This window comes from Carassius auratus, linkage group LG28B, assembly GCF_003368295.1.
Source record: "Carassius auratus strain Wakin linkage group LG28B, ASM336829v1, whole genome shotgun sequence".
NCBI classification, from domain to species: Eukaryota; Metazoa; Chordata; class Actinopteri; order Cypriniformes; family Cyprinidae; genus Carassius; species Carassius auratus.
The window spans coordinates 5,239,104-5,265,488 of NC_039293.1; the positions used below are offsets into that span (position 1 = coordinate 5,239,104).

General features: G+C 38.8%; 2 protein-coding genes across 10 annotated transcripts in view; both read right to left on the reverse strand.

Annotated features, from left to right (window-relative positions):
• Positions 1-18: 18 nt before the first annotated feature.
• LOC113067838 (dual specificity mitogen-activated protein kinase kinase 4-like) lies at positions 19-10,842 on the reverse strand. Of its 9 annotated transcripts, XM_026240319.1 has the most exons (14): positions 10,614-10,842; positions 9,107-9,142; positions 7,501-7,533; positions 5,746-5,763; positions 5,179-5,281; positions 4,923-5,097; positions 4,675-4,794; positions 4,467-4,586; positions 4,329-4,380; positions 4,112-4,239; positions 1,873-1,950; positions 1,650-1,798; positions 1,377-1,422; positions 19-627 (listed from the first exon to the last, which is right to left on the reverse strand). In XM_026240319.1, the coding sequence occupies exons 1-14, from the start codon at positions 10,714-10,716 to the stop codon at positions 514-516; spliced, it is 1,275 nt and encodes a 424-aa protein (XP_026096104.1). In that variant the 5' UTR covers positions 10,717-10,842; the 3' UTR covers positions 19-513. The 9 variants fall into 9 exon arrangements, with proteins under 9 accessions (XP_026096104.1, XP_026096106.1, XP_026096105.1 ...); XM_026240321.1 differs by lacking the exon at positions 9,107-9,142; XM_026240320.1 differs by lacking the exon at positions 5,746-5,763.
• A 2,295-nt stretch (positions 10,843-13,137) lies between these two features.
• Positions 13,138-26,385, reverse strand: part of LOC113067559 (uncharacterized) — a 35,754-nt gene continuing 22,506 nt past the window's right edge. Inside the window, exons 14-16 of the mRNA XM_026239931.1 lie at positions 22,842-22,876; positions 15,870-15,929; positions 13,138-15,760 (exon numbers count right to left, since the gene is read on the reverse strand). Coding sequence (XP_026095716.1) covers positions 15,698-15,760; positions 15,870-15,929; positions 22,842-22,876 — 158 coding nt within the window. The 3' untranslated portion in view covers positions 13,138-15,697. The remainder of the gene's footprint in view (positions 15,761-15,869; positions 15,930-22,841; positions 22,877-26,385) is intronic.

Genomic DNA, 26,385 nt, shown 5'->3' on the forward strand with positions numbered 1-26,385 from the left:
AAAGCACCAAACACAGAGTCGTTTCCATATTCCTCAGTTTTATTTATATTATCAGCACATAGTCGTTGTACAGTGAGGATTACAGAAACCCCGGCCACCTCTGCATCATCATTCACCTTTACATACAAAACACGTTTAATATCACATACACGAAGAGGAGGGACGAGACACGAGCAGATTTCCAGTACGTCGAAGGCTTTCCGAATCAAATATTCCACAACTGATTTCAGAAGTATAAATACAATTCCAGGCTTATTTATTATTTCATTATTTAATATCAGTTTAAAATCACTATTCCGCATCCGCGAGATATCAGACCGCCGTCAGACATGTGTGTGTTTGCGCTTTACAGGTGTGTGTGTGTGAGAGAGACAGTAAGAGAGAGAGAGAGGGAGGGACGTGGGCTAGGAGGTATTTTACAGTCGAGCTCAAACTGAACGCCGCGGTGCTCTCGTGTACGGTTTCCTGTTTAATACTGCCGTTCTGTGTTTACACCAACGCTTGTGCCCCGTGTCAGTCCACGTACATGGGGGAGCTGGGAGACGCGGGCATCTCGTCCAGGATCTTGCAGACATAGCTGGCCACGTCCACCGAACGCTCCTCGTATATCTGAATGAAGGGATGTTTCTGAGACACAGAGAGAAGTTCACTTTACTTTCATTTCTTTCACTCAACAGCACCCTCTTGAGAGTTTGTGTCCTTTATAATGCACATCTCCAATAACCTGTGCTTTTATCACATTTAAAATAGGCTAAAAACTCCTACACTGACTTACTGTAGCCTCAATAACATATCAATAATCAATATCATATTTATATAAGAGTCAAGATTCCCACGTTATGTAAGTGAATAAGATATTAAGAAGTCATTTCTAATTATGTCAAGCTCTTAAATATGTTATTGCTATCTGGGAGTAAAATAATAATTATATTAATAGTATTAGTAATAATAATAATAATAATTATAAGTCAAAATCTCCCAATAACTAACTACTGGAAAATTCACATACATATATCAAGCTTTTTAATAATAAATTATTATTTTATTTTATTTGAAGAAAATGCTGTCTAAAAGTTCCTCCACCTCTGGATAAATACATTTCCATGGCTTTTTATTTGAACAATGATTTGGTAAACAATTTTGTAAGCAAATTTCTAGCTAATTAAATCTTTTATAGCATAATTATCATATTTCCTCAGGTCCTAACTATTTGAAATTTCTCTCATATGTCTAGGTTTTCCATAACAGTAGAAACTCTCATTCAACTTTCATGCAAGTAACACTTTTAATATCATAACAAGATATATAAAATATGATGATACAATATAATTGTCATGATATAATATAATAACAAGATGTTCAAAACAGGTACTCACCAGAAGCTCTTTGTACTTTGGCCTTTTTGACTCGTCCTTTGTAAGGCTGTTAGAAATTAAAACAAGAAAAGATTTGATTAAAACCCTTCGGAGTGAGATTGATCATAAGCTCAAGCCTGAGCTCTTGCAGTTGCTGTGAATGAGCAGCAGGAGGCGTCGTGTGCGTCATGTGATCGCACAATAAATCAGAGTTATTACATCCTGTCTGCTGAGTCAGCAAGCTCTGAGAAAGAGGAAACGCTGGAGAGCTCAGTGTGCGTGTGTGTGTCTCACCACAGGTTGACAAAGTTGATGAATTTGGGGGAGAACTGTCTCTCCTCTGAGCTGCTGAGCTGCGGCGGGTCGCCCTTCACCACCTGCGTCAGCTGATCGAACACGCTGTTCCACTTGGGGTAGGGGAAGCGTCCCGTGGCCAGTTCATACTGAAACAGCATTGCAACACATCAGACACGCACAGAAATCACTTTCAGATCCCATGACAGATCATCATCCTCACCAGGGTGATCCCCAAACTCCAGACGTCTGAGCGCACATCGTAACCCTGTCTGGAAGCGCTGGGGTCTATCCTCTCCGGCTGAGGGACAAACACACACATCAACATCATTATTATTATTATTACTACTGCTATTTAATACTTTCAAACAATTAATCACACCCAAAATATGTTTTTGTTCAGTTAAAATGTATGTAATGCGTCTATACAAATGTATATATATTATAAACACACATGCACGTTATATTTATATATAAAAAATATTCTATTTATATAAAATAAAATGTATACATGAATAGAAATATATACATTTTTTTAACATATGCATATGTGTGTGAGTGTATTTATATATATACATAACAAATATATACATTACACACACATATTACGTAAACAAAAGCTATTAGGAGCAATTGATTGCAATTTATCGTTTGACAGCATTATTATTATTATTATTATTATGCAGCGTTGTTTTTTATTAATAAAAACAATAAATATATTTCATGATTGGAAGTTATATTTATGTAATAAGTAATAATTGAAGTAATAATATTGTTTTGTTTGGATTGATAAAAATAACATTACATTAACATTTTCAAAAATAAAGAAATCAGGAATATTCTGCTTTAATGTGAATGTCTAAATAGAAATACAGTATTATTAATTATTTTACTAATAAAAAGTAATTTCCTAGTGCATGTGATTTAAAAAAATTATTAAATATTATTATTAGATGCTTATTTTATTAAAAAGAAAAATCCTCCATTTCTGATTTTTTTTTCTGTATCAATCAGAGATACCTCACACTGTTGAGATTAAATGTTTCATTGAGGAAACAATTTCATTTCTTACATTTTTAATGCGTTTTTTGGCATGGATCAACATGACATGATGTTCTTGTAAATGCAAAAATAATAATTATCATTTGTTTTTTTGTTTTTTTATCTAATTTTCTGGCAAAGAAAATTTCTTCTTGTGACATATAAAGTCCCGTCCTATGAATATTCAAATTCATTCATAAACGCATATGATATCTGAGGTTAATTGTGCTAGCATCATGTAGAAAAGCTGAGATCATGGGTTCATTTCTCAGGACACACACACACACACTCCTGATGAACACGTAAGCGTTTAACTGAGAGAGTGCTCTTTCAGCACATCAGACTGTCTGTGTCTGACTGCGTCCAGCTGCTTTACAGACCCAAACACCACAAAAACAGATGTGCTCCCGGCACACACTTCCATCAGACGGCAGCAGAGTGTGTGTGTCACATACTAACAGCTGTGCAGCCCAGTCAACACACTGATGATGTCATAATGCAGTGAGGAGACTCTGGGGATGATGATGATGATGATGAGATCACAGCTAAGATTAGAGCATGATATCATCATCAGCAGCAGAGCCACTGCAGAGCGGAGCTTCATTCATGGACACTCCTGCAGTTACATCACTCTACAGCACACACACACACACACACGCTCCGCTTCAGAACGGATGGCAGGAAATGAATTTTACTGAATTTTATTTTTATTTTTCTGCAAGTACCTTTTTCCCCAATCATTATGAAAACACACACACACGCAATTTGATGTTAAAATGAGTATTATTTTATGTATTTCTGTATTTATTTATTTACATTATTTATATTATTTATATTTTTATTATTATTATTATTATTATTATTATATCTTTTTTTTTTTTTTTTACAAAAAATAGCAATGGCATCTTTAAAAAAAAATTGTATTAACATTTATTTTACTTTATTCTATTTTATTTTATTTTTATCTGCAGCACATCGAATGAATCAAAACTGACCATAAAAGGCATGCATAATGTTACAAAACATTTCTGTTTTTGAAATTTCTGTTCATCGAAGAATCCTGAAAAAACTAAAGTCACATCAAAGTTCATACCATATTAATACGAATCGATTTCGTATCAAAGTTTCATCAAAAATATGATGCAGCACAATTGTTTTCCACGTTGATGATAATCAGAAATGTTTCTTGAGCAGCACATCATCATATTAGACAGATTTCTGAAGAATCATGCAACACTGAGAGCAATGATGCTGAAAATACAGCTTTGCATTACAGGAATAAACGGCATCTTGCATACCACTTTTCACTGTATTTTTGGTCAAATAAATGCAACCTTAGTGAGCTAAAAGATTTCGAAATCGAACCAACCTCAAACGTATGAATGGTAGTGGTAATGAATAAATAACTGAATAAATCTTACTGCCATGTACGGTCTGCAGCCTGCGTCTCTGGTTTTGGCGATGGAGTCCACCAGCTGTCCGCTGATGCCAAAATCACACAGCTTAATGTTGCCTTTCCTGTCCAGGAGGATATTCGATGGCTTTATGTCTGCGGAGAGAATGGAGCAAAACAGGACTCCATCTAAACCCACTCGAAACATGCAGACAAAAATACACCGCTCTTTCTGCTTCTCTTACCTCTGTGAATAATTTTCAAGTTTTCTTTTAAGTGGTTAAGTGCTTTCACAGTCTGAAACGACAGAAAGACAACACAGCGTTTTAATCAACGCATCACTTAATCGATGCCAACGTGGAGCAAACGAAACGAAAACTCACAACTAATGTTATTTTCCCTAAAATCTCCTCTGGAATCACTTCGTCTAAAGAGGAATAAACGTATTTGTAGAATTTGTCGAAGGAGGTAGACATGAGCTCCATGCATATCCAGCAATCCCCCTGAGGAAGACAGAGACAGAGCAAGCGTCTTGAGAAGAAAGACTCTCTCAGAAAAGCATGAGACGGACAGCAGAGCGGACGGACAAACCTCTCTGAAAAGAGCCCCGTAGAACTGGACGATGTAGGGACAGTCGCTGCTCCTCATGACCACATCCAGATCCATCAGCAGCTGCTTCTGTTCGCGCTCGTCCACCGTCGACCGGATCCTCTGCCACACAAACAGAGTCGTGGAAAAGTGTGCATTTTCAAAAAGGCTGTGTGCTATATTGATCACACACACACACTTTCAAAGACAACCTAAAGTGTGCGGTCAGTAACTCATGACACGTGTCTCACTTTGACGGCCATGATCTGTCCGCTGGGTTTGTGCGCCATCTTGTTGACGGAGCCGTACGCTCCTCGGCCGATCTCGCCGAGATCCTTCAGGTCTTCGGCTGTGAAGTCCCAGTGCTGCTCGGGAGAGATCTTCAGCTTCCCAGACGACTCGATACTGTGTGTCCGCAGCCGCTCTCTGAAAACACACACACACATGCACGTGAAGAGCGAAAGTTAAACTGTAAGTGTCTCTGGCCATCAGATGCTCTGTACTCACATGTGTGGGTTCTGGAAAGGAAGTCCGGCGGTGTTCAGAGTGATTCTGGAAGTAGGTTTGATCGGAGGATTGGCAAAATTTAACTTGAGGGCTTTACGTTTACCTGACAGAGGAGGAAGAGACCTTCGGGTTAAACACCAGAGTCAGGAAACAACACTTTCACACCCAAACCAACACACTCATGTAGCATGAAGATAAAGTTTGTTCAGGTTGCTGTAGGATGAGATCTCTAACTAAGCCATGGAAGATGTGAGAGACCAAAGTTCACTAGAGACATGCACATCTGAGCACCAGGAGAGGAACCCAAGAGCCAGGTTTCCTGAAGCCATCAGAGCACGCTGAAGCTGTGAAACATCTTCACTGAGAGTGATGTGATGATGGCTTCAGCAAATCTGGCAGCAGAGGACAGCGACTGCAATCTGACATGCACAAACCCTGCGTTTAACCAAATCAGCAAATCTTTCCCCATCTACCTCCACGCCAGACAGACAAAAGAGCGGTGAAAAGATCTGATCACATCCGGACACAAAACAGATGATCTGGAACCAAAACTAAAGACGGACTTACCTTCATCACAGACACAACCTAACACAACCCAAACACAAAATCATACGTGAATCTGATTCGTGCAAACTGTAAGGTTCATGTTGACTACAAGAGGTGCACTTTTATAAGCACTAAAAATATCCAGCACCAAAATGAAGCCAATGCAACATGAGAGAAACAGTGACGGATTTGTTCAACAGAAACACCAAAACGAAAAATTAGACTTTTATTAGTTAAAAACTGAAAATAATGTTTCCACAATTCATTTTGGTTAATTGAACTCCGTATGCTTGATATTTCACCTTAATACATTTTAAGTAATTTTACTGTAGAATCAAAAAAGTTATTTTTTTACTGTGAAAATGCTTCAAAACACATTATCAAAGAAATTAAACGTCACTGTTTCAGTCACTGTTTTTTTCCACCAAATCTCTTTAATCAGAAACAAAAAAAAACTAAACAAAAAACCCGGAAACCACAAATAATATTACTTTTTTATGTTTCTTTATAAAGAAAAATTCATACAAATAAAGAAAAATATAAGATTATTACTGGTTTGTAGGGAAAAATATCGATCAGACTGCGGAATTAATAAAAATGAATATAAATGTGGGCAATCCAGCTAATTTTCATTAAATAATAATTGATTTTTTTCTTATTTCAGTATTTTATCAATGTATTTTGGTCTGTAACTCTAAGCAGCTTTCTATAGATATTAAAATAAAATTCTGAGAAGGGAAAAAGTAATTAGTTTGCCTTTTTTCAGTTTCTTTTCTTTCGCTATAATAATAATAATAATAATTCACAAGGCATTTCTGTGACTTTTTCTGCTCTTCTCGTAACAAACACATTTAACCTCAATCCACAATTTCAAGGAAATATGGGACTTTATGGAGCTATCAGTATTTTCTAAAACTATAATTAATGCTTGTGTCTCCATATAATTGCTAACTTGTGAATAAATTCAAATGAAGTAATAAGACACAAGAGAAACAAAAACAATGTTAAATTAAAACAAACAACACTTAAGCACCAAAAAGCCCTTCAGATTCATGAAATAACTGGGAAATGAGTGTAAGCACATCTCCGAGAACTTGAGGACTATTTTCCCTCCACCACAAGAATGTGAGGATCCGAATACCAGAGGAACGGCATTTCTGAAATCTCACGGCATGTGCGTCCATGTCCCAACAAGCTGGTGTTTGTTCGAGATGCTCATGCCAAAACCATCCCAGCAGTGCTCCAACACTAAACAAAATGCAAACCCAAGAAAACAGGAAGACGGCTACAACACCCAAGACAATCCTGACTGCACCGGTTAGTAGAAAGTCGTCTAAAACAACAACCAGAGCTTCCATTACTGTATGAGAACCATTGATCAATGCATGCGCGATCATTAAAGAGATCTTGATCAAGTGCAGGCTGATTTTGATCAAATCGACTGTCCAAGAGGGAATCTTTTTATCAATGGAAACTCAAAGTCTTAGACTTGTGCCGATTTCTCAATAAAACCCTCTTTATGTTGTTGTTTCAAAACAGATATATGAACATTTCAGCTACCGAATGGAAATACTGCCTACCAATGTGTTATTTAATGGCTTAAATTACAATATCTAGAGAGAAGGGTGGCTGAAATAATGCTGATATAGACTTAATACAACCTGATGACAAACGTCAGTATGATTTTTGATTTTTTTAGACCGGCACAAGTCCAGCAGAAACCCATTAGTCTCCCCGAAACCAGCGAACAGACACGTTTCAGAAGGGTTGGCTTACTTTGATGAAGTCCAGACAGGTTTATCTGAAACCCTGGTGGTGAGAAGAACAACGGACACATGGTTTGAACATCTGTTCTAGTCCAACGCTAATATAATCTGCATAATCTGCTCTTCATAGCTATGGAGTCTCAATGAAACCTCAAAATCCAAGAAAACCAGCTGACGGATCTCACACTGAGCTTCTAGAGCTCGCTCAAACCAAACCTTTGTGCCGGGATGTGCATCAGTGAACCGGGAATCATGGGAAATGTGTGCACATGCAGAGGAGGCTCACACACAACAGCAACCGGAAACCAGCAGAACGTAAAACAAAGGAAAACACCAGACTACGAGAGAGATGAAGGAGGGAAAATCCAAATGAAACGGTTCAGAGAGGGAATATATAAACAGCGGTTGCTCTTGGGAAAACAATTTCACAGGCTCTCACCGTGGTCCGCCATCAGGGAGGATTGTGGGTAAGAAGAGACGAGAGATAAAGGGAGAGAAATATCATGAGGGGAAATATTGAGTTTCATTGCTTAAATACATAGGTTTAAAAGAATCCGTCCAGCTCGGAGTTTGGGAACTTCAGACTATGTTGGAGAAAGATTCATGTTAGGTTATTTCAGGACAAATACACTTGGAAAATGTTCACTCGGAAATTGCTACATAGTTACACATTCGAGAGACAGTAGAGAGACAGAACAGAAATAGTATTTTCTTTTAAAACATACTCTTATAATCTTTTTTTTATGACAATAAGGAAGTTTTGCAACACAAAGCCATAATGAAGATGATACACGTCTTAGGCAACAAGTTTATCTGAATACAAGAACGCAGAGATGAACTTCATTAACCATGGGTTGATAAATCAGTTTCCTCTTCCCGTGTAAATGTGAAGCCAATGCATAAAGCTTCCCAAGCAAAGCTGAATCACATCAGACAGCAGTTTCAGGAAATACAGGAACTACGGTGAGATGCAGGAGATTTTGGAGAAGCACAGGAAAATGAGGAAACAGACGAACTAAACAGGTTTCTATTGAGATTCAATCAAGAGTTAAAATTCAATATGGGCATATTCTGTAAAGCTGAAATCAACCCAGAACAGTGTAAAAATGCATTACATAGACAAAAAATAACAATAAAAATCAGTAAACATGCACCCAAAAATGAATCTAAAAAACAAACGCAAATTCATATTTCAACCCAAAATCAGGTTTGTGTAGATGTAATTCTATAGCAATTCTCTGTTCTACAGTCATTTCTATTTAATCCCCTTAAAATATAAACATACTTCAATTATTATTATTTAGTTTTTTATTCTGCATGAATTAATAGTAGTATAATATAACCATATTATAAAAACTAGAATGAACAATCACAAATAATGATAAAAAATGTAATAAAAAAGTAATCTTATAGTTCTTATTACTGTACATTAATTTAGATATTAATAAATTAGTAGTACATAAATTGCACTATTTTGTATTTATTAATTAATTACATGATAGTATTTGTCATTTGTAAAATTGTAATAAGATGGCTTCATTTCTTAAAGACAAAACACAATTATATTTTCATACAATGTCCATGTCCAAACTGTTCAATGTAAAGTCAGTAACTACCTGAATCACTCTGAAACCTCCAGCATGAGCTGATGTCTGAAAATCAAAATGAAGTGCATCAGTTTGGAGAGAATACCCAGGTTCATTAAAGAGGCAACTGAGGTTGGCCTAGCAAATTTGAGAGGAAAACTGACCCATAAGAGATTACAGTTAATGGCACGGTAAAGATATGCAGTTAAATCTCAAAGTGGAACTGAAACATCTTTAATAACAAGACAAACAAAACAGCAATTGTAATGATCTTGGTGATGACTTTATGATAAACACAATTCATGCACATCGTTGTACTTGTTCAAACCTGCAAGCTTTCAGTTACCGGCAACATATCTTTAACCACTTCACCACACCAAGTCCAAAATAACTCATTTAAAGAGTCACATTTTTAGTACTAACTCATTAGAGCTGTCTGTTTTCCACACAGTTCCACATTTGATGTTAAATACAGCAAAGTATCACATTTTCAAGCTGGTTAGTGTCCTAAACTAATCCACATTCTACCTAAAATTTAAAGTGTTGGTATATAATAATCTATTTTAAATGACACATTCTATCATTCATATTCAATCACGAATATATAAAGCTGCAATCGGAGTCTTAAAACTACCCAAATTACAATCCTAAAAACATTTATGCAGTAGTTTGTGTAAAAACTGGGGGCCATAAGATGCCAGTAGGCCCGTGGAAAGTTTTAGAGAGAAATAGTGTAAAACATACAATAATAATAATAACTAAATAAAATGAGTGAGTAAATAAAAATTACATTAAAATAAATATGTATGAATGGGTACATACACAATGAACTATATAAGGCGAGGATGATCATATGTTGGGGCCCGTGGCATCTAAAATATTGAGAAGCGCTGGTTTATGACAGATAAGCTGTCAGTGATCTTACCATTGAACAGTGTCGTTTTCTTTATGAAATCATTCTTATTTCTTTGGTCCACAGATAAATCAAATAACATCTAAATATAACCATTTATTAAGAAATGGCTTTTCAATTCCCCCCGAAAAACACTCGCATTTATCTTGAGTTCATTTTAGCATCGTATCGTTAGCCTGTTATCGTTAGCCATCCAGCTAAAAATGTCAACAAACTCCAATGACAGTCGGTAAACGAACAATGACATAAAACGAATTGATGTAATACTAAAAACGACATGGGCTTGCAAATTATTCAGCTATACATAGGTTACGTAGTAAACAATGTAATATCACGTTAAAAAAATTAAATATTCACGGGCCTGTCAGTGTTTGACTGAAGCGGTTAGCCGTGCGGCTAACAGGACGCTTACATTAGAATTAAACCTACTAGTATAAAGCAATTTAACAGCGGTTTCTACGTTAAAACATACAATTCACAGCTTGTAAATCCTAACTGAGATCGATGGTTTAGTTAAAGCTACGGGGCTAGTAATGCAGCGCGATTGAGTCTCATGTGATGCGAGTAAACGGTCGTTGGATCTCATTGTAGGGTGGATGGATGCGCGGTTCGGCGGTGTCTGACCTTGCATGCTGCTCATGGTGCTGATGTGCTGGCTCTGGGTCTGGTGGTGCTGTGCGCTGGAGGCTGATGCAGATGGGGTACTGCTGGGGCTGGACGTCGCCATTTGAGTTTGACTTCCAGCAGCCAGCGCTGGGCTGCAATGCAGATAGACAGACAGCAAAGCAACCTACAGTACTGTAGTGTACTGCACTGAACTGGACTGCACTGCACTGCACTGGGCGCGTGCGCGTGCGCGTGCGCGTTCTCTCTCTCTCTCTCTCTCTCTCTCTCTCTCTCTCTCAATTCAATAAAACCTTATTCAGATGACTGTGTAACACAAGGTTGCCAAAGCATATATATATATATAAATTATAGTAATAAACAGTAGAAGAAAACATATAGATCAAACATAATATGATTTAAATACATGAAAAGATAAAGTGAGTCAGCTTAGAGTTAATCATGTTTAACTAGTTGAATGGCTCCCCTTAAAGTAGTACACTTCAAGTATATTTTTAAGTATACTTTATGTAGTAAGTATACATATATCAGTGTTCTACTTGTATCAGTGTTCCCTTTCTAGCATATTAAAGTATACTTTTATGTTTGCTTCAAGAATAACTGTAGTAATCTTTCAGTACACAACCAGTTTAAGTCAATAGTTGTAGTTTGTACTGCAACCATACTAAAAGTGAACTTACAGGTACACTGATAGTTTACTAATTAAATACTTGTAGTAGCATTTTATGTATTGAAAAATTACCATGCACTGCTGGAAACCCTGCTGCCGGTATATTACCGTTAATTTACAAAAAATATGTAATTCAGAATACAGTTATAAAACTGTAAAATTACGATACTATGCTTGAAACCCTGTTGCCAGTATATTATCGTTAATTTACAAGGACATTTTTTTAAGTGTAACTACTGGTTTAGTTGTTTTATATGGCAAATATTCTTTAAGTGAAATTTACATCATACAAATATACTACTTTATATCTGAACATACAAAACATCAAAAGAAAGAACATGGTCTCTGCTTGTAAACAAAAACATTTTATTATAACATCATGCATAATTTTTTTTAAACACTTGATTGTGGGAAAGTTTCATTAACAAAAGAAAGAAAGAAAACATTTTGAACAAAAAGCTGAAAAAAAAAGATATTGAATTGGATTTAGAATGATCATCAAAATGTAGATGGACTCGATCAACACCCCAAAGCTTGACAGTAATTATTACCTCTTCATTGGTCAACATTAATTCTATAACGTTACACAGTTTTGATACTGTTTTATATCTAAAACGGAAGGCTACCTACCAAGCCTGTGTCTTTCCTTGTTCAGTCCTTGAGAGTCTTGTATAGAGCATCACAGTCCCGCCCACAACCGTTGCCGGAAGTAAAAATTCAATACAATTTCTCCATTGATAGTTGGGGTATAAGCCATAAAAACGTAACCATACATGCAATCATGATCTCCTTGGCTGCCATGATGGCTTTTTTCAATGAGGAAAACAAAAGTGTTCAAAGGTGTGAAAACCACTTCAGATCGGGTCATGTAATGTTAGTTGAGTGTAGCGTGTCCGAGGGTCAGCTTGTGGGTTTTGTAAAGGCCAGCATGAGGGACAAGACCTAGAAAGTTTTGGTGAGTTTTGCAGAGAGGTTGGTAATGTTGGTTAGCATTATCGTCCACTTTAGCTAGGCTACTGTAGCCTTCATATGCTATGAGTCATATCAAGCATTTTATGATGCCACTGTCAAAACAATATTTAGCCTAGGCAGACCTTTTTGTCCATTTACTGAACATTTGTGTTATGGCAACAACGTGTTGACGAGCGGTGATTACAGTCAGGTACAAAGCACTGCACCATTGCTGACTTTATCATTAACCACTTTCACACACAAACACAATCTATAAAATACACGATGATAAATATAAAAATCAATACACAATACCTATATAAAATACTATTTATTTAAATGATTAATACTGAAAGAACTGCTATTACTGCACATATATAAAATAAAATTCACTGGAGGAAAAAGTTTGTGCTGCCATCGTCAAATTTGGAAGTCATTTCAAAAGGCTCTGTGGTTTATGGGATGAGTAGTACACAGTACACAGTCTTGTACCTTTGACTTTCTTTGGATTTTCTCTTAATTTTTTCACTCAAAATAATGTGTTGTATGCTTATGAGTTCAGCTGTAGCTGGTTATCCTCAGACATGCTCTAAAACTCTTTAGATATGGATTTTTCCTAAAGTCAATAGGAGAAATGAATGGGATATTTACTTCCGGCTCCTAAGCTTCCTCGGGCTGTGGGCGGGACTGTGATGCTCTATTCGGTTGTTAAGTGATGACGTAAGAAGCGCTGTTTCCGGGTGCAAACCTCAACTCGCTTCATTTGAGAATACGACTTCAGCAGCTGTTTATTCATATTAATAATTTAAGCTAAACGCTTTCAAACTTAAGGTATACACTACAGTCTCCGTGCTCACAGTGTCACAAATACAAATAATTTTAATATTTTTTTTTATATTTATATTTTCATTGTCTGGCTATCTGGGACTTCGGTATGGAGTTAAAGGTTAAGATTATAACTTTTTCGCTAGTATTCCATCACATTGTTAGTTTACATTAGCACCTTTTGTTGTTTTCTTGTGGTAATTGATAGAGCGTTTGGACACGGAAGCGCTGCTACGTGACGTCAGACTTAACAAGCGATTAGGCTAGAGTCTTCTTCAGCATTAAACGATACAATGAGACAGTCTAGTAAGTGCACATGGCTACATCACAAATGTTACCTAACCCTTAGACCTCACCCCCATGGCACATGAATACTAATGAAACTTAGTTTTGGAAAAATACTTTATAAAAAGCAGATCTAAAAAAATCCAAATACTAGATGCACCATTAAAATGTGTAGCACTTTGTTTAACTAATAAATTATGTGTAATATTTAATTATTATTCATATTTCATTTACATTGGAAAGGTTTCCTTGACCTCTCTTGACCTTGGCAAAAAATCCTGCGATTTATTTCCACAACATGACGCATAATGGGATACACCAAGTCTTAAATACCGCTCCGGAGCGGTATTTGAGATAGTGTGGCTTCAGTGTGCATTAAGGGCACTGTGCTTTGGTGTTTTTAAGATCTGTACAGTCTTGCGCACTTACTTCCTGTTCGCACACGTGCTCTCAAGTGGCCAAGACCGCAAGTGTGGGTATGGGACAAGGCACATCTCTTGTTTCGGTTTATTCTTCACATTGTTTTTGGAAATTCTTTACAGAAGATGTGTACTAGCGCCCCCTACTGTTTAACAATGAGAAAACAGATTCTTGGAGCACAAGTATAGCTCAAATATATATAGACTTTTTCATAATATGTCAAGTATACTGAAATGTCATTTGAAGTATATTTCTTAAAAGTACATAAAGCTAATTTCTGAAAAATACATAACAAGCAGACTAAATTATTTAGTTTGAAAGAAGCATACTAATAGCACACTTAAAAAAAAACTTCACTGCATGAAAAGAGTAATTTCCAAGATAAATCTGACATGGAAAATTTCAGTGACACTTAAGGTGTACGACCCGTGTAGAAAATTTCCCAGGCAAGAGTGCTGAGTTCCTCACACGACCAAACACTTGAGATGCACAGAGATTTCTGGATACAGAATATTTCTTATCGCACACACTAGACGTGTATCTTAACCATGCTTTTATAATAGTATAAGTGTATACTATGTTTCTTTGCTTTGGCAGTTTGACTACTAACGGCAGTTTTACTACAAATAAACTACCACGAAAAACTATGGTTGATTAACTGCTAACTTAGCAACTGCAACATAATGATACATTTTTAAAAGTAAGCTTTTAGTACAATATACATGTTTATTAATTAATGTTAATTTACCTATCGTGCTCTAGTTGGTAACATATTCCCCATATAGACACATTCTGCTCTTCTGATTTCAGAGTCTCCAAACACTGCAGCTGACTTCTGATTCACCTGAGACAGCCTTGGAGGAGAAATGGTGTGTCTTCATTTGTTAATCTATCATAATATGTCAGTGTTTTAGTTTTAATTTTTAGAAATCTATAATGTATTTTGTTGTATTTTGAGGTGATTTAATGTATATGTTTTAATGTGTATATATATTTAATGTGTTTAGGTCAGATATCAAAGGTTGCCGTTCTTCAGGAAAACTGCTGGTATTTAAAGAACAGTCATCAATCTGGTAACTTGAACACATTTTTTGAATACCATTCTATTACTAAAGTTATCTTTTATTCAGTTACTAAATCACTTTGACTAGCTTTGTTTATTTATTTTTTCTTCCAATTTTTAATGAAGCTTATTTTAACAAAGTTTAGGAGAAACATTTTCAGATAATCCAACCAATTAGCATCAGAGGAAGTCTATATATCACCGCTTTTCTCACCTCCATTCCCAGACGACAGCAGGCCAAATATGCTTATTCTGTCTATTATATATAAATATGTGACCTCAGTTCAACAGCAGGCTGTTTTATTTCAGTAAAAATTATCCCAAAACAAAAACAGCTGTGAGTTGTGTTGATGCCTTGCTGTTTGTGGCTTTGTTGACAGTTGAGCGCATATGACGCATTTTTTTATGGAAGGCCTGTAGCATTTAAAACATATTAAGTGTAGGCTACAGTAATTTATAGACATTAACTGAGATATGAGTGTCTGTTTACGGAAATTTAACTGCCTGGATTTTGCGGAGACTATTGTCATGCACAGGGATGTACGTGGATTTACCTGTGAGTGAGTAAACATTTCTGTCCGTGTCTGGGAGTTTATCGCGTTAGTGAGCGGACTGGAAAACCGCTGCACACAGAACAGTCCGTTTCCGATAGTCTCCAGGAATCAGAAACGCTGGAGCACGTACGGGTTTATACCATGGTTCTGGACGCTGACGTGAACAGTCCGGAAACGCAGCTTTTCATGCAGTGCTTCTTATTCATAAGGGTAATGCAAATTTTGCAGCTAGTGCAGCTGGGTTGTCATTTTTTCTCCAAGTATGAAGGGGATTTTCTCAGTATCACTAAGTTGAGTAAATGATGCTATCATGTGATTACTCGGTTTTGTGGTCCGGGTTTGATCCATTGAAAGAAGTTTCTTCAAACCCTTCTGCATTCTAGGTTATAAAAATATGTACAAAATAAATATTTATGAAAAATTGGCAATCTTTGATAGCATTGCAAGAAAACACCTTAAATATATATGATCTTATAAAAGATATTCACCTGAGAATCCTGGTTCTGGTTTGATCTGGTAGCTGGAAGGTCATTGCACCTTCCTCCTTCCTGGATTAAAAGTATTGTAAGGTTTAGAAGTGGAGGTCATATTTCATGTTGGAAAGTTGTAATGTTTAGAATTTAATATGATTTATATTTGAGTTAATATACTAGAAGTATATTTACAATGTTTAGTCAGTTAATTATTTACACCTTTATGTGTTTACATATTTAATGCAGTAAGGATATTCTGCTGAATCTGCCTATCTGATTCACTCACGTTTATCTCAGTTTAAGTCCTTGCTTCTGATTGGTTAGTGATGTCACGTGAAAGGCCGTGTGGAAGGAAGTGTTGTTGTTGTGACGGTGTTCAGTAAAAGTGCCGCTTGACTGAAGTCTTCTGTCTCCATTCTGCTGTTCATTATTATAAAGAGTGATCTACCACCACATAACGAACCCTCACGTTACATTTGGTGGCAGTGTGGTGTTATTTTGGTGGTTTTATTCCTACGAACTGTGGATGCGGTCATTTTTTTTTTGTGCGCTATCTGGATTTTACACTCTTTGTGAACAGTGGATTTACTAACAACTACTGTGGAGATATTAAGGGACTATTGCGGTATTTGTTTACTTATTTATTTTTCCACTTTACGTGCTTTTTGTGAGTTTTGGGACTGGATATTTTGTCACCATGTCGGCTGATGAAAGTGAAACTGGGCTGCAGTCTTCCCCCACGCGACGACGGCGCGATGCTAACGTTACATCAACAGGTGCTGTTTCTCTAGCCACATGTGCTGTCTCCAGTGCCCTAAAAATTGATCTTCCACCTGCTTTTAAAGGAGATGGGACTGAATCATTCACAAGTTGGTCTCGACGTTTTGAAGTGGCAGTGCAGGCTATGAGTTCAACTGATACAGATCTGTATACGGTGATGGCTTCTGTCCTCCCTACTCGCCTAGCAGATGCTGCATTTCTGTATTGGGACAGCCTTCCTTCTTCTATCCAGAAGGACTATGATTCAGTAAAGGAGAAACTCAGGGACGTTTTTGGACCAATATACTCCCTGCCATTCTTCCAGACACATGTGAATGCTCGACCTCGTCGACCAGGTGAAAGTTTGGATGTGTACAGTGCTGACATCACTCGTCTTGTATTAGAAGCCTTTCCAAACTATGACCACAATGCACTGGAAGGTGAAAAATTTCGCCGCTTTGTTGCTGGCTTGGACCCAAATCTTCAGTCAAAAGTCCATGAGATGGGTGCAGAGGATCTTGAGGATGCCCTGCGTATCGCCAGCCGGTGTGAGAGGGCGCGTGCAGCACTCCAACTGACAACTGTAGGGTCTCCACACTCTCACGCTTCAGAGCAGGTAGCTATGGTTCGTCCTAAATCTACTGATGATAAGCTTCTGCATGCAGTTGAGCAGCTGACTCTTACTGTCAACAGTTTACAAAGTGAAGTACACCTATTAAGAGAGAAACACAGCCACCTAGCTCAGCGTCTGGACTCCCAAACTGAAAGGTTTTCCTCTGATGATGCTCGATACAGTGCACGCAGTGTCTCTCCACAACCCTATTATAACAGACAACACCGCAGAGACAATTACTCACCTGAGCAGTATCATGGTCGTGATCCAGGGTCATGCTATGACCGTTGTCCTCCTTCCCCTGTTACTCAGAGAGACCGTCAATGGCATGACAATGACAGACGTGACCGTCATCGCTCTCCCTCACGCCAGTCCTATCAGTACTCCAGGTATGGTCGCCATGACAAGGATGATACGAACAGATACAGACGCAGCCCTAGTCCTGCTCCACAGGGAAACAGGGATGCCAGTCCACATGCTAGAGGTAGTGTTCGCTTCAAGTCTCCTGAACGATATTCGCACTCTGATTCCAACCGTCAGGGAAACTTCCATTAGCTGCTGTTGAGGGGCAAACATCAGCTACTGTCTCACTGCCCCAAAAGGATTTTCCCAAGTTAATGCCTGACAAAAATGACTCACACTCTGATGATTCTGTCTCTTCTACAATCTTGGCTATTGTTGAGGGCATTGAAGTGTGCACTTTAATTGACTCTGGTTCTACTGTTTCCATTGTGAGCGAAGATTTTCGTAACTCTCACCCAGCATTGAAAAAACGCCCCATGACACCCTCCTCTCTGCCAGCTCGCTCAGTCGATGGACAGTGCCTGGACATTTTAGGCAAGTTAACGATTGGTATCAGACTTGGACATCAGGTATGGCAACAGGACTTTGAAATTCTCAGAGGTGCTTGCCAGCCAGTCATTCTTGGATTTGATTTTCTACGGAAACACCATGCCCTCCTTGACATAAACAACAAAATGCTGCAACTTTGGGACATGAAAATTCCTCTCCTGCCCAAAGGACATGAAGTGGCCGCCTGCTGTAATGTATCTGTGCTAGCGCCCACTAAGATTCCAGCTATGAGTGAAACTCTCATCACAGCCTGTGTGTCAGCAGCTACACCTGCTTCTCCCATGCCAACTGACTATTATGGTGTTCTCATGCCCAACCCATTGTGTGACATCATTGTGGCACATTCTCTCAGTGAGGTTCAGAATGGTACTACTGTGGTTCGAATCTTAAATCCCTCCCGAGATGACGTTGAGCTGCATTCAGGTCAACACCTGGGTGAGTTTCATTCAGTTTCATCTGTTGACGTCGTATCAGGGGAAGGGACAGGGTGTGCAACCTCCCCTGTGCATGATATAGCTCCACCTGTCCAGATAAATGACAGCGACCTGTCCCCTTCCCAAGTTCAGTCTCTGAAATCACTGCTTCAGAAATACTCAGCAGTATTTAGTAAACACTCAGAGGACAGAGGTCGCACGAGCATCATCAAGCATCAAATCCGCACTGGTGAGGCCACACCTATTAAACAGAGAGCCTACAGAGTGACACCAGAACAGAGAGCTGAAATACAGACTCAAGTTGACAACCTGTTAAAGGCAGATGTCATTGAAGAAAGCTACAGTCCCTGGGCTGCTCCAGTTGTTTTGGTGCGCAAGAAAAATGGCACATGGCGTTTCTGCCTGGACTATAGAAAACTTAATACAGTGACAATCAAAGATTCCCACCCTCTTCCGAGAGTCGATGACGCACTGGATGCTTTGTCGGGCTCTGCCTGGTTCTCCACAATGGACCTACAACATGGCTATTGGCAAGTCGAGCTGCAAGAAGAAGACCGTGAAAAAACAGCATTCACAACAGGTAGTGGCCTTTATCACTTTAAAGTTATGCCAATGGGTCTCACCAACGCTCCAGCCACATGCCAGCGTTTGATGGAAATGGTACTTCGTGGCCTCCCATGGAGAACATGTCTAGTGTATTTGGATGATGTCCTCATCTACAGCCGCTCTTTCAGTGAACATCTCCAGCACCTGGAAGAAATTCTCTCCAGATTCCAGTCAAGTGGCCTGAAGCTGAATCCCTCAAAATGCTGTTTTGCCAGGGATCAAGTACAGTTTCTGGGTCATGTTGTATCCAAAGACGGCATTCAGCCTGACCCGCGGAATGTGAAAAGTGTCCAAGACTGGCCTACTCCACGGTCAGCTACAGAAGTAAGAGCATTTCTGGGACTTTGTTCATATTACCGCAAATTCATCCGAAGCTTTGCACATCACAGTGTTCCTCTACATGCTCTCACAGAGAAGAATGCACCTTTCCAATGGACTTCTCAATGTCAGGATGCATTCACTTATCTGAAACATGCACTCACAAACCCTCCAGTGGTTTCTTTCCCTGACTTCACTGTGCCATTCTCCCTCTACACAGATGCTTCAGGCTCTGCAATTGGTGCTGTGCTTGCTCAGAGGCAAGGGGATCAAGAAAAAGTGGTTGCTTATGCTAGTCATGTTCTCACAAAAGCAGAAAGAAAATGGTCAACATATGACAGAGAACTCTGGGCCATTGTCTGGGCCGTGCGACATTTTCGCCACTACCTTTACAAACAGCCCTTTGTTATTGTAACTGATCACAAACCTTTCCTGGGTCTCAAGAAAATACCGATTGACAATGACAGAACTGGTCGCCGTGCACGCTGGGCCCTTGAACTTGATCCTTTTGAATGGACTGTAATTTACAAGGATGGCCACAGTCATCTCAATGCAGATGCAATGTCACGTCGCCCTGCTGACATCAGACCAACTGAGCAGAGCACCTCCTCCAGTGCTTTTGGTAATCCGCACTCTGACAAGAGACATTCTGATCTGAGTCCTGTGAGTCTGTCTAGTCCGTTCAGTTTTGTACATCACAGCCTCTGCAGTACTGATACAAAGCCAGTTTGCTGTAACCTGACTGGACCACAATCTCCTCCGACCTCCTCACAGTGTGTTCAACAGTTTGTCTCCTCCACATTTGTGCTGCAGTTCCCTGAAGAGGATTTTAAAAGGGAACAACAGCGAGACCCCGTACTGTTAGAGGTTATTAGCTGGACAGTTAAGGGACAGAAACCCCCATACTGGCGCATGAAAAAACGCACACTTGTTGAGAAAGCATTTTGGCAAGAATTCCACAGACTTACTTTTCATAATGGTGTGCTCTGCCGTAAAGTTTTCAACCCATCCACAACATCAGTGCTCCATCAACTGATTGTCCCTCATGCTTTGAAAGACACTGTTCTTCAGATGCTGCATGGAAATCCTGTAACTGGTCATTCATCTGCTGATAAGGTCCTGAAACGTGCTCAACAGCTGTGCTACTGGCCCTTTATGTCACGTGACATCAAGATGTGGTGCAAGCAATGTACTCCATGTGACGCCAGACGGAGTCCCACACCTTATCAGAGAGCTCCAATGAAAACAATTGTTGCTACTGAGCCATTCCAAAAGGTCGCAGCTGACATACTTGAGCTCCCCATCACGAGTCGTGGCAACAGGTATGTGCTTGTTGTCCAAGATTATTTCTCCAAGTATGTCAACCTCTATGCCATTCCAGACCAGCGCGCCATAACAGTAGCGAAATGTCTGTTTGAAAACTTCATCTGTGAGCATGGTATTCCGGAAATGCTTCACACTGATCAGGGACGTCAGTTTGAATCTGACCTGATGAAACATCTGTGTGACCTGCTGTGCGTGCAGAAAACACGAACCAGCCCATATCATCCTCAGTGTGACGGCATGATTGAGAGGTTCAACAGGACACTTATTGATCAGTTAGCCAAGACACTTCTTCAGCAGTCTGGGGAATGGGATGACTGCCTCAACCAAGTTGCTTTGGCTTACAATACCAACCCACACTCTACAACAGGATTCACACCATTCTTCCTCACACATGGTCATGAAGCCAGGATGCCTGTCAACATGCTGTTACCTAACAACACACCATCTTTGTCTATTACGGGTTCTCCTGCTGACTATGTTGCACAATTGACACAGAAACTTCAGTCCGCTTTCAGTTCTGCTGCATGGAACAGAGATTATGCCCACAATCAGCAGAAACGACAGTATGACAAGAGTGTTAAGCACACTCCCTATGTTCCGGGAGACCTTGTCTGGTTAAATGACCCCACTACAGCAAAACAAAAACTTGCTCCTCACTGGAAAGGCCCCTTTGAAATATTAGAGTGCCTAGGATCTGATGTGGATTCTCCTGGAGTGACATACAGGATTCACTATCTCCTGGATCAGTCTGATAAGTCCCAGATTGTCCACTACAACCGTCTCAGACCCTACTATGCTCCTGTGCCAGATTGTGGACATGAGACACCTACACGTGACTTTTTGCAGTCTCAACTCCCTCATTTGACTGCATTATCAGGTGCTTTGCCCTTTAAGCCTTTAAAGTTTGCAGCCACGAGGAGTTACACCTTATCTGGCCAGGGCAATACTCCCTCATTAGTCCCTCCCACTGGCCATCCACAACCCCGACCACAGCCCCAATCCCGCTCTCCCCTGACTCAGTCTTGCTCAGCTCCCTCCTTTGGCCCAGTAAGCCAGTTTGACACTGCCCCCTCCACTCCTCAGGCGTCTGGTTCTTTGCTACGCCCTGGGAAACGTTCAGTTAGACCTCCAAGATTCCTTAAGGACTATGTTCTGAACTGATACAGTTGGTTTATTGCTGTGGTGAATGTTACTTGTTTATTTGATGGGAAACGGGGACGTTTCTTTTGTGGGTGGGGGAGGAAATGTAAGGTTTAGAAGTGGAGGTCATATTTCATGTTGGAAAGTTGTAATGTTTAGAATTTAATATGATTTATATTTGAGTTAATATACTAGAAGTATATTTACAATGTTTAGTCAGTTAATTATTTACACCTTTATGTGTTTACATATTTAATGCAGTAAGGATATTCTGCTGAATCTGCCTATCTGATTCACTCACGTTTATCTCAGTTTAAGTCCTTGCTTCTGATTGGTTAGTGATGTCACGTGAAAGGCCGTGTGGAAGGAAGTGTTGTTGTTGTGACGGTGTTCAGTAAAAGTGCCGCTTGACTGAAGTCTTCTGTCTCCATTCTGCTGTTCATTATTATAAAGAGTGATCTACCACCACATAACGAACCCTCACGTTACAGTATGCACATTTATATTTGATGTATTTACACTTATGTATTTTGCAGGTGATTTAGAATAGAGCAACATAAGCAATTAAAAACAAAGTGAACAGTATTAGTAGTATACTATACAGTGCCAGGATTTTTTTAGAAAGATATGTATGATAATTATATTATCCCTTATGTACTGTTTGTTTGGAGTGAACACTCTGGCTGTTTGACGTGCCAGAGATGAGCATAATCTTTCTGTATTGTGAATGTGTAGAAGGGTTGCCCTTTTTTATCATGTATTTTGTTGCGTTACCAAGTGTTGACTACTGTACAAAGTCATATTCCATTTACATAAATTAAACATTTGTTTTTCTTTTTTCTTTCAGCAAACATAATTTGGGGTCAAAAAGACCTCGAACAGCACCAAAGGGTCAAGTACAATTCAGGTTAAATCTCAAATCAGTGTAGTGGCACTAACCTGACAACACTGCGAACACTTCATCTCCGAAATCTCTGTTAAAAGCAGTGAGAGAAAATAGATTTTTGGTGAAGTTTAAAAACAGATGCATTAAAGCTGATTCCTAGATTGAACATTTAACGTTAATAATAATAATAATAATAACCAAACAGAAAACTTTAGTTATATGTGTGTGTATCTGTTTTTTTTTAAAAAGGTATACTGTATATGTATTGAGCCTAACTGTGTTGTTGCATTCCTTGTATATAAGAATTAGAAAATTGGAAATTGTGCTTGTTCCTCAATCAAAAACCCACATGAGCTTCGAGTTTGAGGAGGAAGAGGCGGAATTAGCTCCCTCCAATATTTCTGAATTTTGACTGCAGTACAGTACCCATTTCATTCACTCACATTTCAACTAGTACACTGTCAGTACTACATACTGCATTTTTAACTTTGTGTAGCATTCTACACTATTTTTTTCTTTTTGTTGCAAATATCATGCTCATTATAATACTAAAATACGGATAAGTTTATATCTGTAGTCTCATATTCCTTGTAATCACAGTCTGTTTACAACCACCGTGACTCAATGGCAGAAAAAAACAAAATCCTCATAAACTCAGATTTTCCAAAAAAAAAAAATAATAATAATCATAAATAAAGCGAGTTTGTCAATTAAATTCATATCATATTGAATTTTTTACATTATTGTGTTGATATTAACACACATGTCTGCAAGATGTATTTTAATGAATGCTTCGTCTGGAAAACGTCTGCTGTGTACAAACATCTTATAGACATCTTTAATACACCAGTTTTACATACATTCTAAATCATAGAAATCTTAAAGACATTTTCTAAATGTATATTTGGCATCTGATACTAAACATCTCAGAGCAATATTGCAGATGAAGATCCACTTAAAAAAATATGTCTTGCAGATATAAAATGAAGAAGTCAAATAGACTTTTCTGTGATGTACTGTATGTGTGCTATTAGTGTATAATGCATAGATGCCCATTTGTTGTGCACGGAACAATCATGTTAACAAGCTAAAAAAAAAAACTTAATAGCTGTGCTATAAAGTTAAAACAAAAAAGACAACACACAGTGACAAGTAGGAGTGTGACACGTTTAATTTGCCACCTACCAATGAAAACACTTGTGGGCGGGGCAACACGTGCAGCCACACCCCAGATGCAGCCTCACCCTGATCTGCAGGCTGCAGCAAGGGGCTTCTCGAGAAGAACGGCAAAACCTGACAGAATAGGTGGGGCCTCTGGCTATATAAGCGTCCGCTTCGCCAGAGGATTCAGGTTACTTCGGCTGAAGCGATGACTGAGTTGCGCAGCCTTTTAACATGGCACAGAACGCAGTAGGCCTACTCATTCCCGTATCTCAGGGAACCGAGGTTAAGTTAGTAACCAAGGATGTTCCCTTTCGAATACTTCACTCGTACTGCATCTGCAGATTAGATGCAGATTAGAACACATTTCAATCACGCTTCAATCTTAGACTTTGAGCGTGGAGGGGGAACCTCTGTTGCTCTTTGGATTCTGTACCTTTGGAACTGTGTGCCTACCTGCTGGATTTACTGGAATGACTTTTGGGTCTCTGTGGCTATCCCCACAAGAGAAAAGAAAAGAGTGATACTTCAGTGAGCTTCCTGAGACTGTTCCTTCTGATACTTATCATTTTGAGTTTGCCTTTTTAGTTGTGGAGTAAAGAAGGTAATTTCACCCATACAAACCTTGTTCGTCTCCTTCCTGTTGTAACAGCAGACCACAATGTACAAAACAGACAACACAGCAGAAGGAGCTCCATTTTATTTGATCCTGCTGCATTACTCTATACACATACTCAAGATGGCTGCCCAGAAGAGGAGAATGTAGAGGAGTTCATCAGACTCACTCATCTTGTGTCCTGGAGCAATGGACTCTTGCTTGGACCATCTTTTGAATCAGGTGCATGCAACAGATACCACATGTTCTCTTACTCAGTATATTGACCATGTATTGTGGCTGGATGGTTCCTCCCTCAGCGCTGGTGAAGTTGATGAAACCACCATCCCCACTCAGCCACTGGCACCCCTGTGCAAATATGCTCCAGCATTCAGCCCAAAACCCCCTCCCGAGATAATGCTCTCTATAACCACTGCCAAGAAAAGTAGGCAGATAAGTAAGCATTCAGTGTCAACTCCATCATGCCCTCCAGAGTCAGCTCTATCATGCCCCACTTGGCTACTTGATATGGCACTTCCTACAGAATTCTCTGCTCCTATCCTCCCCCCAGTGTTCGCTTCAGTCAATTTTAGAATGCTTTGTCAGTCCTGATGAGGTCATGGAGACCATCAGTAAATCCCCTGTCATATTAGTCTTGTCCATGGAAGCCAATCATGAACTCTCAGCCCTGTCTGTTATGGTCAATAAGACTGTCTCTGAATTCTACTCCAGAAATTCATCTCAATGTTTTTTGAGCATGTTCTATTTGTTTATTTGTACTGGGGCAAGTTTTCAGATATGAAGACTTGCCCCAAAGTCATTGAGACAACTTGCCCCAGACTGACATTTTAGTTAATGTTGTCCAAATCTCAAGGTTAGCTAAACATAGCACATCAGCTAAAGTATCAAAAGACACGTTATTGTCTCTTTTATTTTGTGCAAAATAATATTTTTTTAACATTCGTACCTAACAAAGTTGTATTGCATAACATTTTAAGTGCACATTTTTTACTTTTTAAGCCCCAAAAAGGAAATTATGCTAACTTCAAATTAGAGCGATCTTGACCACATGTGAAGAGGAAATTTACTCTATAAGAAGTTACACAACGTGGCTATTTGATTTTTGAAATAGGGCCTCTAATGTTTGAGTTATGAACATTGTGACAACATACCCATGTGACAACTTACCCCGCTCACCTACTTTTAAAGGAATTCCTAAGCTTATTACGTTTACTGTAGCAGCCAACCACAGCATAGAGTAGTAATATTGAAAATGTTTCAATCCAGTCAATCTTTTTTTACCTGTTTTAACAGGGATTTCTATGGAGACATGCCGTAGCTGTCGGGCAAGATGGCAGATAGCAACAGCAGCACATAATATTTGTGTTCTGATTAGTCAGACTGCCTGTCATCCAAGCTCTCTGAGAACAGTCAATTGCAAGTCGCTTTGGATAAACCTGTCGGTAACACTTTCTATGAAGCCCATATTTATAATACATTACAAGGGTATTCTTAAGACATTATAATGAATGCATAATGCATTATAAAAAACCTTATGATATGTTATATCAACTCATGAATAATCATAACAAATATAATACATCATAACACTTATGTATTTGTGGTTATTAGTTTAAGAGTATGATTGTTTTTAACAAACAATGAATACTATATTAAATCTACTTAATTTACAGTATAATAGACTGTATCATATCTTGACATTGTTTAAGATCTGCACAGTATATTACTACAGCTTGTGAGTGGTTAGATGTTGAGTGTTATTTGAGTCTTTCCTGTGGAGCTAATGTTAATTTATTTATGTGAGCTTAATACTCCAACTG

Excerpts from the sequence above, each read along its gene's own strand:
- LOC113067838 (XM_026240319.1), bottom strand. The coding sequence starts at position 10,716 with ATGGCGACGTCCAGCCCCAGCAGTACCCCATCTGCATCAGCCTCCAGC. Across the intron at positions 5,098-5,178 it reads CCTTTCCAGAACCCACACAT|AGAGCGGCTGCGGACACACA; the intron begins GTGAGTACAGAG and ends GTGTGTTTTCAG. Across the intron at positions 4,587-4,674 it reads ACGGGGCTCTTTTCAGAGAG|GGGGATTGCTGGATATGCAT; the intron begins GTTTGTCCGTCC and ends TGTCTTCCTCAG.